The 18,734-nt window shown below is 44.5% G+C and overlaps 1 protein-coding gene across 4 annotated transcripts in view; it reads right to left on the minus strand.

Annotated features, from left to right (window-relative positions):
• The window catches only part of LOC146717336 (teneurin-2-like), a 106,807-nt gene that overhangs the window by 17,410 nt on the left and 70,663 nt on the right, over positions 1–18,734 (minus strand). For 2 of the 4 annotated variants that reach the window (XM_085474628.1, XM_085474605.1), the window contains 11 exons: positions 16,903–17,025; positions 15,333–15,559; positions 14,602–14,797; positions 13,009–13,110; positions 12,305–12,499; positions 10,641–10,841; positions 7,597–7,782; positions 6,596–6,622; positions 2,042–2,188; positions 1,605–1,815; positions 579–698 (listed from right to left, as the gene is read on the minus strand). In XM_085474628.1, the coding sequence (XP_085330754.1) occupies positions 579–698; positions 1,605–1,815; positions 2,042–2,188; positions 6,596–6,622; positions 7,597–7,782; positions 10,641–10,841; positions 12,305–12,499; positions 13,009–13,110; positions 14,602–14,797; positions 15,333–15,559; positions 16,903–17,025 (1,735 nt within the window). The remainder of the gene's footprint in view (positions 1–578; positions 699–1,604; positions 1,816–2,041; positions 2,189–6,595; positions 6,623–7,596; positions 7,783–10,640; positions 10,842–12,304; positions 12,500–13,008; positions 13,111–14,601; positions 14,798–15,332; positions 15,560–16,902; positions 17,026–18,734) is intronic. The other 2 variants (XM_085474613.1, XM_085474622.1) reach the window with 2 other exon arrangements.

The raw sequence follows: 18,734 nt of genomic DNA on the forward strand, positions 1-18,734 counted from the left end.
GAAGCTGGAATTCCTGCAGAGGAACTAAAAAGACATGTAAGATGACTTAACTAAGTGTGTTTGGAAAGTGGCTATCAAAGAAGAAAAAAAACCTAAGAAATTCAAAAATTAAGCTGTTAAGGCTTTGATTCAACCTTGCTTTGATCGCTACAGTGAAAAAGAAAATCACATGTGAAATCACGAAATCAAATCAAGTTTAACAGGAGGAAGAAGTAAGAGGTAATGAAGTAGAAGGAAGAATTTAAACCCTACATTGCGTTATGCACTTTGTTTTTCCCTTTCTTCCTCTGCATTTGCTATAATGTACATGTGTTTTTCTTTTTAGCAGTTTCACTTCAGAGAAGATTCTAGTGTTACAATCCTCAGTTGTGTTGTTCTTGTTACAGACATTTACTCCTCTGCTATTTGAAATCTCCTTTTCTTTCATGTATCTAATTATTTATTCCACCAACAGCACTGCCTTCTCGTGGGATCAGTTTTCTAACCTAATCTAATCAAATCTGATTTAATAACAGAGCCTATGTGGTGAGGTAGTTTCCATATTTCAGCAAGGAGTGCTGGGTGGCTGTTGTACATACATTCCATCCTGCCGTGTCAGCGTGTATCCGTAGTGGGGATAGTTGACAAAAGACACGTTCACCCCCACCAGAGGGGTTCCATCTGTAGTCAACACCTGACCCCGAATTAGAGATGCCAAGCTGGAAGAAGACAGAGGAGACACAAGTGAGGGGAGCGAAAGTCAGCCTGTCAAACCAGTCTTCCCAAACCATCCATCATCTGATTTGATTAATCTCTCCATCTTTCAATCATCCAATTTGCCCATTCAATTATTGCCCTGCTCTTCCACCACTCATTAATTAGAAACAATCAGCTACCCCCACCGTCTAGATGAGCTCGTGTCAATCACGTAAACAAACCATGACAATATAGATGGGATGTGCACGTATTGTTAAGTACGGGCGAGAGATTGCATTCTCGAGAACTAATAGACGCAGATTAACATTTAAACATTTCAGGGTAGCGTCGCTTTGATAAGTTATTTTCTTTGAAACGTCCGATGTCAGCATGTGTAAATATATTCGGAGGAAAATCAACACAGTGGACAGCGCTTCACAGCTCTTCTAAATCTATGGGGAATCTTGGCTTGCCAGCAATTGGCTGTGGGATTTGTTAAGGTCTTGGCTAGCTGTACGAACCATTTCAAAGTCTATTTGATATTTGTTTTTGGAAATCTAAAGATTGGAAATTTTCCACGGCTCGTATTTTTTCACTTAAATGTCAAATCTTTTAAGATTCGCAGTCAGATTGCAGTCATGCACAGTCACCACACAATGTTACAGTGTTTGCAACACCAACGAAAGACAAAGTAAATGTAGATGATCAAAGCTTTTATCCTGCATTCCTACTTTCATTATTGGCTTGTATTGCTAGTTTGTGGGGCGCAGAACAGTATCACTACACTGTATGTATAGATATTCACCGGTGACTTCATATTATTCTCATATTTTAAAATATGAGATCTGTAATGTTTCTGTGAACGGCTCTTTTGTGTCACAGTCTTAAGATATGGCCTTAGTTGCTAGCGGTTGAATTTCCTGCCATACCTGGAGTTGAACGGGTTTTCCAAAGGGATGATGTGGGTGCTGTCCCGTCCCACAAGCATCTTGACGCGGTCGTAGAAGGAGCGGACTCGTGGCTGGGACATCGGGCTCTGCTGGATGACTAGCAGAGGGTCCCGGGAGCCCCGGCACAGGGGGCTGTTCTGGCAGGGACTCTGGATGCAGCAGTCTGGGTCCATGCAGTCTGTCAGTCCATCTGATAGAAGAAGAGCAATGATAAATGCTCTAAGGGACGCGAAAAAAAAAGAAGAAGCTTTGAATAATCTGTTTCTTTCACTTAGGAAAGTTTAATTTTGCCATCCACAATCAAGGCTCTTCTCAGGAGACCTTAATTTTATATTTTGTTTAATTTATTATTTTCTCCATCATCCTTTATTTCTTTGAATTCTTAAGGCACTATACGCCCCCCCACCCAAACTCACCTCCTTCGTTGTCCTTGTTGTCGGCACAGGAGGTCTCCATGGCAACACTGCAACCAGGGCCCCTCCACCCCGTCTGACATTCACAATGCCAACTCTGCTGGCCCATGGTGCACTGGCCGTTACCGTTACACAAGTTAGGACAGCCATCTGTGAGAAGAGGACAGGAGAGGGGAGAGGGAGGGGGGGAGGGAGAGAAACAAGGTGATGTTTGTTTTATCATTAATGATGCACAGATGAAAACACACACACGCACGCACAAACACACGCACGCACACATATGCTCATATGGTAATGATAGATCAATGAGTCACACTCAGTGTGGTAACTAAATAATGGTAGCATACTGCCAGTGCTGATTGTTCAGGAATCAATTCCAATCAGGAGGTCAGTTTCCATGCACACCTTTCCATCTTTATGTCTCTGCACCTGAGGGATGCCTCCTAGTATGTGTATATGTGTGTGTGGACCGAGGTGGATAGATCACTTTATTCACTTACTGGATGGAGCCCAACCCGATCATCTCTCTCTCTTTCTCGGGTGCAGTTTCACTCTCTCTCTCTTACTTATGATTCAGTGTAGGTAATGGGATTCTGATGGCCTGAGAGTAATGCTTTCTCATGAGAGAATGAGATTATGCTTGACAGAGTGTGTGCGTGCATGCGTGTGTCTGTGTGGTGGCAGTCCATGAACTAATAAAGCTTCGCTTCGGCGTATGCAAAAAACCCTTACCAGAATCTACGACCCTGGAGCCAAGTAAGTTCTGTAACTAGCATAGCAAGGGCACCCTCAACTCAGGAGTGACTTTAAGGCAAGGCAGAGCGGACGTTTTGAGGTGCTCTGGATAAGGGAATTTGCAATTATAGAGGAAAGTGCCATTTTCTCACTTTAATATTATCTGGTAACTTTTGGAGGCTTATATCATATATACATATTTATATATGCTATATATATGTGTATGCTTTATACATGCCATATTTCTCTATGTGAGGCTGTAAACTGCAGCCAGTTATCTTAACATAAAGACTGGAAGCAGGGAAACAGCTAACTTGGCACTTATGTTATAATATCCATCAATCAGTTCTGATAAAACTGCACAAAATAACATGTTATATGCTAAAAGTGGAGTGCGAAAACTTGCATTTTGTCATTTTACAGGAAGGTATGTGTGGGATTATTTCTTGCCAGGCAGCAGAGACTTCCTGGAGTGTTGTGACTGCGTGTTGGCCAGGAATCCAGGAGAAAATCCAGAAAGTTATAGCGCTATAGGGCACAAACAAGCCTCATGCATAACCCCGTGTAATAAGTTGTTTTGAATTCAATTCATTTATTTTTTTTTTTGTATAGTGCCATCTCAAAGTGCTTTATATTGTACGGCAAAAACCCTACAATAAGACGACCCCAACAATCAGATGACCCCTATGAGCAAGCACTTGGTGACAGTGGGAAGGAAAAACTCCCTTTTAACAGGAATAAGCAGAACCAGGATGGGGGGGGGGGGGGGGGGGATATCTGCTGCGACTGGTTAGGGGTGAGGGGAGGAAGACAGGACAAAGACAAACTGTGGACCAGAGTGAGACAGTTTTGCACATTGTACAGCGAAGCTAGCTTTTTCCTGGCTTGATGCTAATCTTAGCCAAATGGCTGGTCGTTCGTGATGAACAGATAGGCCTGAGACTACATCAATTTTCCACAAAATGTTCATTTCTTCCTTTTAACTGACTCCTATATTAAGACAATTTCACCGAATTGGGACCATTTAATATCTCCTAAATGCCACAAAATCAAAACTTTTCTTTAAAAATCATTCGATTCCATTTGATAATTTGCACCCATGCTGAGACAACGTACCCCATCAATGCCATTTAAAGGGGAAAAAAAGCCTTTAACTCCTGGCTTCCCTTACAACTTTCCCGTATCTTTCGAAATCCCACCTCTCTAATGCAAAACTGTCTGTTTGCCACATTATAATCTATCAAGGAGGGGAGGGGTGTGGAAAAAAAGGCATGATGACACACAATGACAATGTTTTCTCCAGCAGCACAAAGAGCCCCAAACAAACTTGTCACAGTGATTTCCTCTTAAACAAATGAGGGAGCGGGGTGCGACACTCTTAAGTCTACCCACGGGAGACGAAGGCAAAGAAAAGGGTTGACTGATAAAACAATACGTGCATGCACGAAAAGGCTCTCGCTCGCAAACGCACGCACACGCCTAGCACGACACACCCTGGAGATATGACCTGACATTTCTCACTCGGTACTATTGTGCCGACAGAGTGAGGAAGGACAAAATAACCCAGTAAGAGATTATGAATATGAAATGCTTTTCACTGAGTCCTGCTCAGTAGATTAATGAACATATTTTCACTCAAGTTGCACTGTAGAATTTTGCCCTCTAACAAATCGCTGCATCAATAAAGCCATGCATTATGAATACAAATAGTGCAATCTAAACCGTGGCAGCGGCTAAATTAACAGGCATTTCACCCCGATTGGCATTTTATCATATGTCTCAACCAACAGACGATGAGGGGGGAAAGTCAAAAAAGGACTTTTAGAGAAAGACGGCGCACCATCTTGTTTGTGGTGGAAGAGGTGGGGAGCCGGGCGAGCTTAACAACGTTACTCAGTTCAACACGAAGACTCAAATCAAAGGTTTTATCTTTAATTATGACCATTTTCTGCATCAGGGGACTGCTCATGATGCTGTATTAACAGTCAGCCTGGAATAGATTGTCCCCAAGTATTGAGCTCGGGGAACAAAGGCAGTTAGCAGTGATTGCCTGTTAAATGGAGTTGCCATTTAAAAGCAGCCAAATACTTATGAAGCACCCGGACAGGACAATCCATAGCGGGCATTGATTGGCTTGCCTGGGCAGGCCGGCACGAGGCTCCTCTCTCTTTAATGCCAGGACCCAGTCGATACCCCCTCATACTAACTAGAATAAAGTGGGATTTCAGAAACTATTAAGTCCACCCTCCCCAGTAATGTGGTTGGACTCTGATGAAATCCTCCTAAAAAGGAGAAGAAATTGCCTTGGGTTATGGGTGAGCACACACACACACACACACACACACACACACACACACACACACACACACACATTATGTGGTGTGCAGTGTCTGTGGGTGTGGGTGTGGATGGTGGGGCATATGACTCGAAAGATATCGTGTAGGACTCCAAGGATGAAGTGAGAGGGAGGCAGGCGGAGATAGAGACAGATAGAATGAGAACAAAGTGTATGAAAGAAAGTAAGTTGAGAAATTGTACTGAAAAGTTCCACCTTTCTCTCCATTCCCCTTGTACCCAGCTCTGCCTCCTTTAAAGGTCATGAAGTAAAGGTCACAGCCATAAATCCGCGATCAGAGCTCATAGATGGACCAGATAACGCTGTACTTTCTCAAATATACCCCACTTAGCTGCTTCTCCTATTCTTAACAAGCTACCTTTGAAATTACATTGATTGCTTTATCCCAAATTGTTCTTTGACCTGCCTCTCTGCTTCCCTTTGGCTCCGTCTCTTCCTTTTTCTTTTTTTTGCGCCCTGCCTCTTGCTCCCTTTTTAACCCTGCAATTTACCTTTTCTCTGGGTTGGCTCTTCATAAAACAATGAGAGCTATTCCATTAAGCGTAGAGGGTGAGAGGACACTCTCAACGGCGCTCCAGGGACCTGTACTGTCAGGCAGTCTGTGCCGCTCCGTGCAACCCGGCAGAGGTTCAGCTGCGGGGCTATCTATTAAGCATTCTTGTTGTGCGTGTGAGACAACTCACCTCAGACCCAAACTCGTCTCTGTGTGTTAACCTCAGCTGTTATTCTGTTTATTATTGAGTGATCTGACTAAACGGCATATTTTTTTGCTTTGGTGTGGTTTTGGCGGGGATGTTGAAAATCAGAAATTCTTAAATTAATACTGTAGGCCCTTTCAGTCACACAAGCATAATCAAGCACACACACGTGCACAAAATAAATTTAGCAGCCACTCTACCATGGCCACGACACTTGCCACACAAACCCAAATGTAAACACACACACACACACACACACTTAACAGTTCTGTATGTATTTGACACCACATTGAGGACCTGCATCATTGGGTTATGAAATACACCAATTACCTCCAAACTTTTTTACAACTTTCATTATTTTCTCCTCGTGTGAAGCAGATTGTGTTTACACAACACATGAGTGGAATACCTGAGTGTTTTTTTTGTGTTTCCAGGCTCCACGTTGGAAATATTAAGGAGAACACGCTCACACGCATGCACGATCACACTTTTCACAGCACAGCCCCTCGACACTGCTGATACCACACTAGGCTCTACGGTACCCCACAACACATCAAGGCTCAATGACAGCTAACCCCTGCTGTAGTCCACTGCTGTAATGGGAGTGCACTACATGTAGGGAGTCATCATTGAGGCTGGAGCCCTAATCTACGGACAGATAGCACCACAGAGTCTACAGAGCCAAGCCAGGCCAAGAACCCACAAATGCAGCAGCTAGCTTCTACCACCACAGGCTAAGAAACAAAACACCAGAGTCAGATACGGTACCTGCTTTGTCAACCATGCTCCCATGGTCTGCAGTGGGAGAAAATGTGCAAAAGGTAAGAGATGGGGAGAGTATTTTTTTTCTGAAAGAAATGCAAGCAACATCATGCAGAGCTGAAATGAATAACAGGCAAGCTGAGATAAGCTAACGCTGAGAGTGTCTGGTGCTAGTGAAGTGTGCTTTGCACCAAGCTGAGGCCTGATAACTCTTTCATCTTGGGCTGATGGTGCAGTCAAAGCTGCCCTACTTTCTGATGGGGGAAATCGGGAGATCATAAACTGTTATTCCCCTGTGCATATGTATGTGCCTATGCGTGTGTAGGTGTGTGCGTGTGTGTGTATATGTATATATATATATATATATATATATATTGGTGTTTTGTTTGGTGTGTGTGTATCAGATTGCAATCACAGTGCTTTTGGTGACAAGGAAATGAGACTTTGTGTCTCAAAGCACTGACGGTGAATCAAAGGAATCTGGCACTCATCCATCCAAAGTGACAGTGATGTCAATATGAGACAGTGATTGACTGACAAAAACGCTCACTCACACTCTAGCGCAACTGTGTGCATGCACACACCATAAACAAAGTGAGAGTTATTTTTTGATCGCAGTGAGGTGAAGTGGGGATTTTGTTTTGTGCCTTTCATCACATAACTTTGGTGTTTCAAAGGCCATAAAAACTAAAACTCCTGGGGTCTGCAGTTGAGAGGCAGCATAAAACAGCTAAATCCTGCTCTTGTGTAATCTCCCACCCCCACTTCTAAGAAGTTTGCACCTCTTCTCTCTGCTCGCCCACCTTCTACGTCAGCCCCTTCTTCAATTCCCCATGGCCTTCCTCCTGCTTCCACTTCTGATTTCCAAATTCCTTTAAGAAAGTATAAAGGAGCTGCCATTTTAGTCTGACTGGGTGCTGGTGTTTCTGTGCACACCCACGTGTTGACACACAGGCACGCACGTCAAACACACACCTCCAGACACACGCTCACGGGAACACACTCACCAATGGTGCAGTGCTCTCCGTTCCAGCCCTGGTGACACTGGCACTTCCCGTCCTTGCAGGTTCCATGTTTGATGCAGAGAGGGTTGCACACACGCTGGTCACAGCCTGCACCGGTCCAGCCTTCCTCACAGCGACAGGCTCCGCCCATGCACACTCCGTGAGTTCCACAGTCCACTGAGCAGACCTCTGAAGGAGAAAAGATTTGGATCACAAACAAACGGTGCTAGACTCAAAAGTCAGTGTTTCCTGTATTTATTATTTTTAGTATTCTAAAATTTCATATACAGTCACGTGAAAAACCAAATACAGCTCTTGATTCAAAAGCTTTTAACCAATGATAACTTGAAGTAATTGTGTTTTGTATGACTCAGTCGTTCACATTGTTGTGGAGGAATTTTTTTGCAACTTTGCTTCAGTTCATTGAGGTTTGCAGGCATTCATTTAAACTGTCTTAAGGTCTCCCCACAGCTTTTCAGTCGGCTTGACGTCTGGACTTTGACTGGGCCACTGGAGCATCCTGATTCTTTGCTTTTTCAGCCATTCTGCCGCAGATTTACTGGTAAGTTTGGATCACGGACCAGTTTGGGTCAAACTTCAGGTGTTGGAAATTTGACTCTAGACTCTACACAGAGTCATGGGCAACTCAGTGACTACAAGGTGACCAGGTCCTTGTCCTTTCAGTTTGATGACAGGCTTGTTTTGCAAAACAGCCTGAAGTCATCATGCCTCCATCACCACACTTGGCAGTTGATTTTTGGATTTGCCAAACATCTCCACATCGATTCTTCAGTGGAAAAGACACAAGAAGTCTTGTGGTTTGTTCAGATGCAGCTTTTCAAACCTAAGCTGTGCTGCCATATCCTTTTTTAGAGAGAAGAGGCTTTCTCCTGGCAATCTTTCTAAATAGGCCAATCACAGTGTTCAGTCTTATTAAGTCTTTTTCTATTTGTACTCTCGCAAACTTTAACATTTAACATGTTAACTGAGGTCTGCAGAGTCTGAGATGTAGCTCTTAGTTTTTTTGGAATTCCTCTAAGCATTGCATGATGTGACCTTGAGGTAATTTTGCTGAGACACTTACTCCTGGGAAGATCTGAATTCTCCAGTGCAGGAAACGGCAAAGACGTGCTTTTATAGACATGCTTATATTTGCAGATGATCAATTAATCCGGTGCATTTGATTAGCAGCTCCAGGCTGCTACTTACCCTCTTTACTCCAATGGAAGCAGTAAGGGTGCACTTAGTTTTTCACAGGAACACATGACTATATGTATTCATAATGGACACTACTGGGCAGTGAACATGGTTGCTGTTCAGATACATATATGATCTTTTTCATGAATAACATAATAGCAAATGTTACAAAGTACCAGTTCCTAACTTGAAATGCCTGTAAATATGGTGGTATCTGAAAAAAATATCTGCAAAAACTTCATTTTCAATCCTTTTAGTCAATTTTTGAAGCTAGAAAACATAAATTTGTCTGCATTTGATTTCAAATCACATCGGCAAGTGCAAAAATAGAGAACCTTGAGCTTCAAAACAATCAAATCCACATTACACGAAAACACAACTCTCTGTCATGTATTTTTAATTAAAATCAGTAGTTATAGTAGTGCAACAACAGGGTTTATTTCCTGAGCTTCTATTACAGTCGCTGTCTGAGAGGCTCAGATGTTGCAGTCGGCGACAGTGCATGTGGCGAAATGTGACAATCCCGCTTGTGTGCTCAGGACCCCTGGTGTGCAGGGAACGCGGTATGTACAGACGTTTTGATACACACTTGCTGAGGGATCCTGCAGTGTGAAACAATGTTGTCTTTATTAAAGTTAAGCATTGCTTCTCTCATAACAAATGCTGGTGCTCTCGTCGTGCTCCTGAGGAAGCGTTCCCAGGCTGGCATGACGGAGGTGGCTGTCTTACTTTCTAAAGTGGAAGCTTAACGGCTTCATTTTATTGAGATAAAGAACTGTGAAACCTCCTATCCCATCTTGGTAAACTGTATGTGTTACTATCCGCAGTGCAAGAACACCTCCAATACATTCTTATGAAAGCCTTGGAACTAGCATGCCATTATCTCCGCGGTACTAGAATCACAGAATTGGCTCCCAGAGCAATACATAACCAATTAAAAAAATTCTGATAGTAATCACGAAGGCTTAACAAAGTTAGGATTCCTACCTCATTTCTGAGTAGCTCACTGAATGCAGCCTAATCATACCTCTTGGGTCATACAGTCTTTCGAGTCTACAAGATTAAAAAAAGTTTTACTTTGGCCTGAACTGAGATGTGTTACAGCTACCTTGTTTAGACATTATAAATTTCAAGTGCTTGTATTTTCTTATTGGCTGACCCTATAAACAGCAGGTCTGAACAGCAGGTGGGCGGGGCTTCTGCACTCAAACAGTGTATCCGACATGACCGTATTTGGATCATTAAGGAGTTTCGAGCAGTTTGAAGCCCAAGCTTTTGGTTCGTAGATGCAACTTATACATGCTCTGAAAGCCCAGCCATGTTTAATATGTGTCAGAACACAGGGACAGAGTCATTTTATTCATATTCCTTTTATGCAAAACCCAGAGTACTGTAGTTTGGTATATAAATAAAAGTGTTCTGCCTTTCCCAAATTAGAATTTTAAGCACTACCCTGATAACCATAAAAATCTGTCATTACCATACTGTCACTGACAGTCTACTGAGAGAGATAATTTTATATAGTCTTGATAGTACAAACTTGCCACATTTTTATTCCTGCATGTTCCAATTTGGCTTCGATACCACAACAGTTGTTGTACCCTGTTTCTGAGCATGTTGTAATTTTTTTTTTTTTTTTTACGATTTGGTAGATTTGGTCCAAGTGTAGCTCGAAAACCAGAACAGTATGAAATAAAATGGCAAACTAATTAGCCATACTGGGACCGCGAAATATGTTTGGACAAAGGGTAATCAGCAGTTATTTCTTTCCAACTTTCAAACCCACAACCCCCATTTTTACCCGATGTATCTGACTCTCGCAGCTGAACCAGCTTTACAATCGCACTCACCCATGGAGCAGTCGGGTCCCATCCAGTTGGGGTCACAGCTGCACAGCCCAGTGTCTGGTATGAAGGCACCGTGGCCATGGCACTGATCTGGGCACTGGGCCCTGGGCAGTTCGCAGTGGAGTCCTCCCCAGCCTGGCTTACAGTGGCACTCCCCGTTCACACAGATGCCATTGTTGGAACATGTTGGATCCATGCAGTCCACTGGATTAAGCCAGCAATACACCAATTTAAAAGAAAAAAAGCAGAAAAAAAAGAAATTAACAAACAAACTAAAAAATGTCATTACAGAGCTGACGACAAAAACAAATTAATGGTTGTTTTTTTTTTTTAAAAAAACAGACGTGACAGAGGACATCATTTCACTCTGTGTTTATAAAAAGATAATGAAATAAAGTAAAATGTTACCAGACGTATTACTAAAGCAATTAAAGCACACGATAATGAATAGCTAAGTCTATAATTGGGGCACAGCAGCAAATGCGTTCCACTCTGAAAGAGCAGTGCGCTTCGCTGACACATCATTTGGTGTGAGCTTTTCGCCCGTGTGGATGTGGAAGTGTGTGTGTGTGGTTGATTTGTGTGTATGCGTGTATCGTGCCAATACACGGGGAGAATCTGACACTGTCAGTCTGCCAGGTTGACAGGCAGCTCTGAGTCCAAGCAGTGAGTGAAAACCAATTTGACAAATTACCTCCTCCCGGCAATACGCACACCCATCCCACCCACCCACTCGCTCGCCCGCCCCTTCTCAGGCCTCCTCGCATTGCTCTGTCCCGGTCACTTGCATTTTCCTCTCTCTCTTTCTCTCTCATCTTGTCCTCTTCTTTGTGACACGGCTCTCCCCACCTCCATCTCCTCCCCCTTTTTCCACCACCTCGGGCATGATTGACCCCGGCGCACACGCAGTATTAATAAAAGCAGCCCCCTCGCACACAACCTCGACCCTCCATTTCTGTTTGCCTGGCAGAAATGGCGGATCACAGTTATCGATTTTCATGTCGCTGGCACTTCAGGTAAATTGTTTGAGGGACTCTGCTGTGATGAATATCAGATTTGAGGCTGGAGTAGAAGGGGAAAAATTGGATGAGAGGGAGATCGGGGATCAGCGGGGTGGGAGAGAAAATTGAAGCGCAGAGGAGAGAAAATGCTGACCTTGTTCTCAGGCCCCATGTTTTGACTCTTTCTGCCACTCATCTCTATTCTTCACTTTGCATCTCCCTCTCTGCCGATCTTCTTCTTCACCCCTGGCGTGCTGCTTTCTCTTTTCCTTCTTCTCAACCTATTCTCTCTTTCTTCATACATATTCACCTCTCACCACCCTGACTCCAGCTCCCTCCTCAGCATCTTTTTATCCCTTTATTTTTTCTCCCTTGCTTTCTGATGACTACGATCGCGGCATGCTGATCCTTCTTAACAAAGATCAATAGAAGCGATTTCAGCCCTTAATAAAATCTGTGATATGTTTGGCTGCGCCATCATACTTCATCTGTATACATGGACGCTCAGTCAGCGTAAGATTATGCCATGATAAGCTGTCTTCACTGGTGTTAGAAGGGGTAAATCTGTGAAGTTTGTTGTGCTTCACCTTACTTTCAAAGCGATCACACAGAACAGTTTTAAAGAAAAAAAAAACAAACATGCACCATTACACCTCCTGCGCTCACCCTCTGCACAGTTTGGCCCTTTGTAACCGACGGAGCACACGCAGTTTCCATCAGTGCAGGTGCCGTGGCCGCTGCAAAGAGGGTCTATGCACTGTGTGACAGGGACGTCGCATTCGGGTCCTTTCCAGCCGCTGTAACACACACAGGAGCCCTTGTCGTACTGGCCGTTGCCGCTGCACAGCACCGGGCATGCCGCTGTAGGAACAGAGAAACGGAGAGATTAAACCCTGCGCATAAGAACAAACCAAACAAACAAACAAAGAAAAAAAAACAATTAGCAAGCTTTTTAAAAGATCGCCAAAGCGGCGAAAAGTGCACGTCGCCCACCCACGCAGATCCACATCCCACCGTGCAGGAGGGTTGAATAGAGTGGCTAAGGGGCTGGAGAGCGCCAATGACATGAAGAGTAATTACAGGCAGAGGTAACTAAACTATTCATCAAAGCTGTCTACCCCAGGTGAGCACAGAGCCAGGGAGTCGTTAGCTAGGGGAGCTGCCATTCATCATCAGTCATCTTGTCTCAGCTCCACCTAAGGCCATGCACCATCTTGCTACTCTTAATCCTCTTCTCCTTTTTTTTATGTTTTACTTTTGCACGAAGCTGAAATGTGTCTGCTCATCTAATTAGACAGCGGAAATGACAGATTTTTTTTCCTTTTCATCCTTGCTCCGACGGAAGAAGCGCATTCGTAAACAGCTAATACCTTTGGAGCAGTCCATGCCATGGAATCCTGGGAAGCAGTGGCACACACCAGAATTACACTCTCCGTTGCCATGGCAATTGCGCGGGCACTCTTGCACTGAATCTGTGAAGAAGATGAAGTGAGACAGAGAGAGGGAGAGGCGAGGGGTGAGACAGTGTGACGGCAAGCATCAAAGCCTTCCATTAAACCATTGGCACAATTCATTCTTTAAGATACTACAAATTGAGTCGAAGCGCTGCCGAGTCTCACAGTCGCACAGACATCAAACGCCCTCCTCCAAGATTCCATGAGTTTCTTTTTTGTCTGCATTTTTCATAATGTGGCAGGAATGTATTATGAATCAGCCATTTTGACGAGATGGGATCCACCAATGCTCCGCTCATAGAAAACAAGAGTATCCCCCTCCACTCTCCTTCTTTCTCTTCGACCCTTTTCTATCCATGGCTCACTTTCTCACTCCTCACTCATGTCTGGCCCCACCGAGGTCACTAATATTTCATCAAGCTGCGGATGTTTGGTGCAGCTAGGCCAGATTTTAGCTGGACTCTGAGCTGCTCCATCTGCCTTCTAACCTACTCACTAGAAATGAGAAACAGTTTGGTGGGAAGGAACGGGGTCGGTGCTAATCATAATCACAAGGAGGACACTTGGACTTTTATCCTCTCTGTTCTATATGCTTCTTCCAACTTCCACTCTTCTTACACAAAGAATGACACAGCCAAGCCTCACTGCTTCTCCTAACACTTCCCCTACTCCATGCACCCCCCCCTAAATAAAAAAAAAACTAAAGCCCCTCGCCTCCCTCTTTACCCTAATGCCACCCTCTCTTCCATTCTCCTCTTCAGCTCCTCCTCCCGTCCTTCACTCCCCTTCATCCCATTCTGGCTTTGCCCCTACCATTAGGCCTTTCTTCCAACTCCCCCTCTAACTACTCCACTCTCATTCTGCCCCTGCCGCCTCCGCCTCTCCATCTCGCCACTACTCCAACTGCTGAAAGCTCTACCCCTCCGTTATTGACAGTGAAGGATTCTTTCACTCCGCTTGACTCTTTCCATCCAACCCCGCCTTTTGTCCTTTTGTTCTCCTTTGGCTCGAATGCAACCGAAATGATCTGGTTAGGATCCTAAAATCATTCTGTTTACAGGGCCGTGTGACACTGTGGTCCTCACCCACCTCAAAGATGAAGGTTGTTTAATGTAAGTGTGTGGGGTTTTTTTTTTTTTTTGTCACACTGTTGGACATATTAGCGTGCCCAACTATGTTTTGGCAAACGTACATTTTTAACTCACTGAGCAGTCTTTCCTACTTGACAATGTTACTATGGTTGTGTTGCATTGGCAACATTGTTCACATGCTGCCGGGGAGCATTTTTGCACGTCGTGAATGTGTAAAGTCACAGAGTAACTGATGGGGAATCTATTTGACTAAAATAGCAGCCTTGCTTTGCCGCCAGTGGTAGAGAAAGTTTCTGCGTGCCTCTCTCTAACCAGCTCCTAAAATCCGGTGCCTAATCTCATTTTCACTGCCGTTCTGCTTTTCCCTGCCGCGCTGCCACCTCTCCGCCCACAGCGACAGATGCCGACTCTGTCTCACCCATGACATTCGTGCTGAAGGAAACCGTCTCTCGCTCCCGACCGTCGTTGTAGAAGGCCAGGTGCCAGGCACCGGCGTCCAGGTACTGGACAAACACCGCCTCATTGAGGACCACGGTTTGGATACTCCTCCTCTCCCGTGGAGACTCCACCACGCTCCACTTCTCCTTCCCATCGAGGCGCTCCATATAGTCGTACTGCAGAGGAAAACGTGTGAGAGCAAGTTCACTTTTTCAGGCTTCAGAAAATGAGGCATGGTTTTATATGCTTGAGGAATTTGGTAAATAAGATAGCTGGCAAATGACAGTGAAGCATGAGGAAGGGAACACAAAGCTCCTCGCAGGGTTTTCTTTGGGTGTCTGTGTGCATTGCAGGGGAGTGTTTTTACACTTGCCCCGACTGTGCAGTTTCCCCAGCTGAAGTCAGGTCAGGCAGTGAAACAGCTATCTGAATGCAATTATCCCTTCCTACAAATCGAATCCATTGTTAATGGAGTAGCTTCTAATTAATAAGAGGCAGTAAAAGTTACATTACTGTGAAATTTAATTAAGTGTAAATCTTAGTCTAAATTAGTTTTTTCAAACAACTATTACAATGAATCACAAATGAATTTTAAGATGTCCCAAGAAACAAGCCCATTTCTTTCTTTCTTTCTTTTTTAAAAATACATTCTCCACTCAGATGAATATGAAGATTATTTTTTCATTATGATGGTCCTTGTACAGATTTTACCTGCGCATGCGAAGGAGGCAAGCCCTTGCGGATGTACACCCCAAAAAGGGCATCTTTGCCGAGGGAGATGTTGAACTTCAGGAACTGTGGTTGGCTGAGGTGGAGCAGGGACCTCCAAAACACTCCCGGAGGGACTTCTTGGGTCACCCGCCTCCCAACCTCGATGCTGCCTGAGTCTATACTGCTGTTCCGGCCTGCCCATGGACCTGGAGCAAAGGGGAAAGAAACTGCATAATCTGTGATTCCAGACATTGATTGGTACAGTCAATAGTTAATCATCGCACTTTAATGGGAATAACCTGGCACAAACATTGAATGGTATCGAGGACACGCACCATTAGCTGTGCAAACTGTTCAAAGTTTATACTAAAACGAATGCTGTTAGGCGCGATATGCGGGATGCAAAATGACGCCTCTGTATCAAAGCCTGCACGACTGTTGACTCTGTTGTCTGGGCTGAAATGATAGAGGGCTGATAGAACTGCAGAGCACAGATTTCAAAGCAGACAGGCCCGCACACAGAAACATCCTGCAATCAGGTCAGTCATCTAACAGCACAATGTTGGAGCCCAGAGAGGGAAAAGACAGCAATGTGAGCGCGCGTCTGTGCGCAGAATAGCAAAGAAATAAAAGTAACAATGTGGAAAAACAACAGCGGCATCTGGCCCAGACAGTCACACACACAGCAGTCCTCTGATTAATACAGAATACAGACACAGAGCAGCAGCCCACAGATACCTATAGTACACGCTGTGTATGTTGCAGAGCGAGATTGAGCAGGCGAAAGAAGAATAGATGGAAAAAACCACATGGGGGCCTTTAAAGAGAGGGGGTGAGCGAGGGGAGCTTTACCTCGCTGCTGACTGAAACCCAGCTCAACACAACTCAGCAGAGTGGTTAAACAGCATACACAGACAGCACAGCTACTACTGCGTCATGAATTATAGAAATAATTTATGTGTGCGAGGCTGTCTGGTTGGGAGGGAAAAAAAGAAGCTATTGGGCTGTTTTAGTATTTAACACAGCAGATATAGCATTTATAAGCCATAAAAGATAAGGCTGACATTCTTCTTGTTTGCAACAAGAGATGTGGCAGTCTGTCCTTCAAAACTTTCTGACTTTCCTGCAACGAGTGGTGCATTCAGCCTCAAGCCAGCTAAGCTATAAATATTCACAAATGCATTAAAAATACTAAAGTCACTTCTGTTGATTCATTTTACGCAATTGGCATGCTAATTAGGATGCTGCTTTAGAGAAATACCTCCACAATGGTATAAAAAAATGGTGGAAGCGATTTAAAATAAACTCCAGCGTCCCCCTCATCAAAATGAAGGAGCACCGGAGCTCTGTGGCAGAAAGAAACGAGTAGGCTTTGGCTGCACAAACAGCACTTGTTAGGATCTATTTATTGTTGAATTTGTTATGTTCACGAGGTCTGTTGCTAGGGGAAAAACAATGCAGAACATTAGCAGCCTTAACCTTTAAGTTTCTTTTTTTTTCAAACATGTAAAGTGCCTGCTTCTTCAGGCAAAGATGTGTGGGAGGGGTGCGTGTGTGTTGCAGTTCATACCTCTCCCTCCAGAGGGCAGTGTGGCCACATCGCTGTTGACAGGCAGACCAGCTCCCAGTCCGTTGTTCAACACGGGGCCGTCGGATGGCTTCAGCTGCCACGTCAAACCCAGCAAGTTGATTGCTGCACACAGAAAGATGAAGAGTGAGGATATAGGGGAGGAAAAGGAGGATGGAAATAAATAAATAAATAAATGAATGAATGAATGAATAAAAAGCCCAAGATGAAGGCTCATCAAGGCGAAGAAATATGAGGCCAGCCCTCTTAAATCTGATCTGTCATTTAGACAGCAAATCCCGTAGCATCAATAGAATCAGCCACCTCTATACTTAAGTCATGAATCAAGCGCACGGTCATCAGAGTGGCGGGTTTAGTTAACAGGCACACAAACAGAGGTAAAATCTTACAAATCAGGCAATTAAACCACCTTCCCAAAAAATCCTTCTCTGTTTTGCTTTCTTAACCCCCGACCTCTCGCAGCCATCTTTCACGGGGAAAGCATCTTCAGCTTTTATTTGGAAGCCTTTACACCGTCTCACAGAGAGCAAGTGACAGATTGCTCTCTGAAGAGAATGCTCCATGGCTCTCCTTTCGCTTCTCCTCTTCTTTTGTCCTCTGTTGTGTTATTGTGTGCTGGTGGTATAAGGCTGCTCGAGTGTGTTCGCTCTTCACTTTGTCAGCTCTTTACTCTCCCCACGTCTCTTCCCTCCTTAGCCTGCTGCCAAGCGTCTCCTCCTCCTCCTCCTCCCCATCCAACTCCCCCTCCTCCCCCCAAAAAAAACTGAAAGAAAAAAAGGAAACAGAAAGACCGTACTGCAAAGGTTCAGCGATTTATTTGGTGACAGGTATGTTTTCTGTTTGTTGTAAATGATTTGTTTTGATCTCTTTAATGCCTTCAAAGAATCTTTGTAGTGGGGAGAAAAAAACGGAGACGAATCGCCTGCTCGCGTCTGAATATCGAAGATAACGTTAATGTTAACGGCGGAATGCACCAGCATTTTCCCGCGTATACGTGAATACTGTGATGTGAGCTTTGATGATACACGCAGCACGAAGCTGTGATCGAGTCCAATGCATTACGTAGGCGCTATCGCACGCTTCTCAGCGTCGGCCTTATCCCCACCGCAGAAGCCTCACAACACCTGAATCTGAAGCCCGGGAATCAATTTCCTTCTTGTCAAATTCTATCTGTGCTTGCCGAGCGTTTGCACACACAGGGGTGTAAAAGTTGCAGAGGGAAGGGGATGCGCCTTTAGGATTCGCTGCCGGGGCAGACTCATTCTCACCCCCTAAAGTGTCCCGTCGCTCTTTTTCTCTCACCCTGCTTCTTTGTTTCTTCCTTTTTATGCTTCTGCTATTCCCCTCTTTCCTCCCTCCCTCGCTCCTGGTCGAAAGAAAGCGCTGACACCTTTGGCTGCTGCCCGGCCTCCACTGTCAGCTCTTTTTTATTTTTCATGTGTGAGGGTGGTGGTGGGGGCGTGGGGGTATAGAAAACAAGAGATGGATTGGGAGAAGCAAAAAGAGTGCTCCCACCCCTTTCTCTTTCCCCTGCTACACCAACTCTTGCCCTGTCCTCTTTCATTGGGCTGACCTTCATTTCTCTCCTACTTTTCCTTTTAATTCCTCTTTTTTCTTCTTTCGTTTCGTCTTATCTCTGCCTGTCCCTTCTTGTAGATAATGCAGACATGCATCCACACACACACACACACGCACACACACACACACACACACACACAGGTGCGCGCAAAGATGGTATCAGAGGGAGCACTCGATTGAAAGCTTGCCTATTGAACCATCTGGAGACAGTAAGCAATTGTGAGTCTATTGTGACG

The sequence above is a fragment of the Copadichromis virginalis genome, linkage group LG2, assembly GCF_057382275.1.
Source record: "Copadichromis virginalis isolate Kocher_CV1m ecotype Utaka linkage group LG2, C_Virginalis_male_GT1.1, whole genome shotgun sequence".
Taxonomy (NCBI): Eukaryota; Metazoa; Chordata; class Actinopteri; order Cichliformes; family Cichlidae; genus Copadichromis; species Copadichromis virginalis.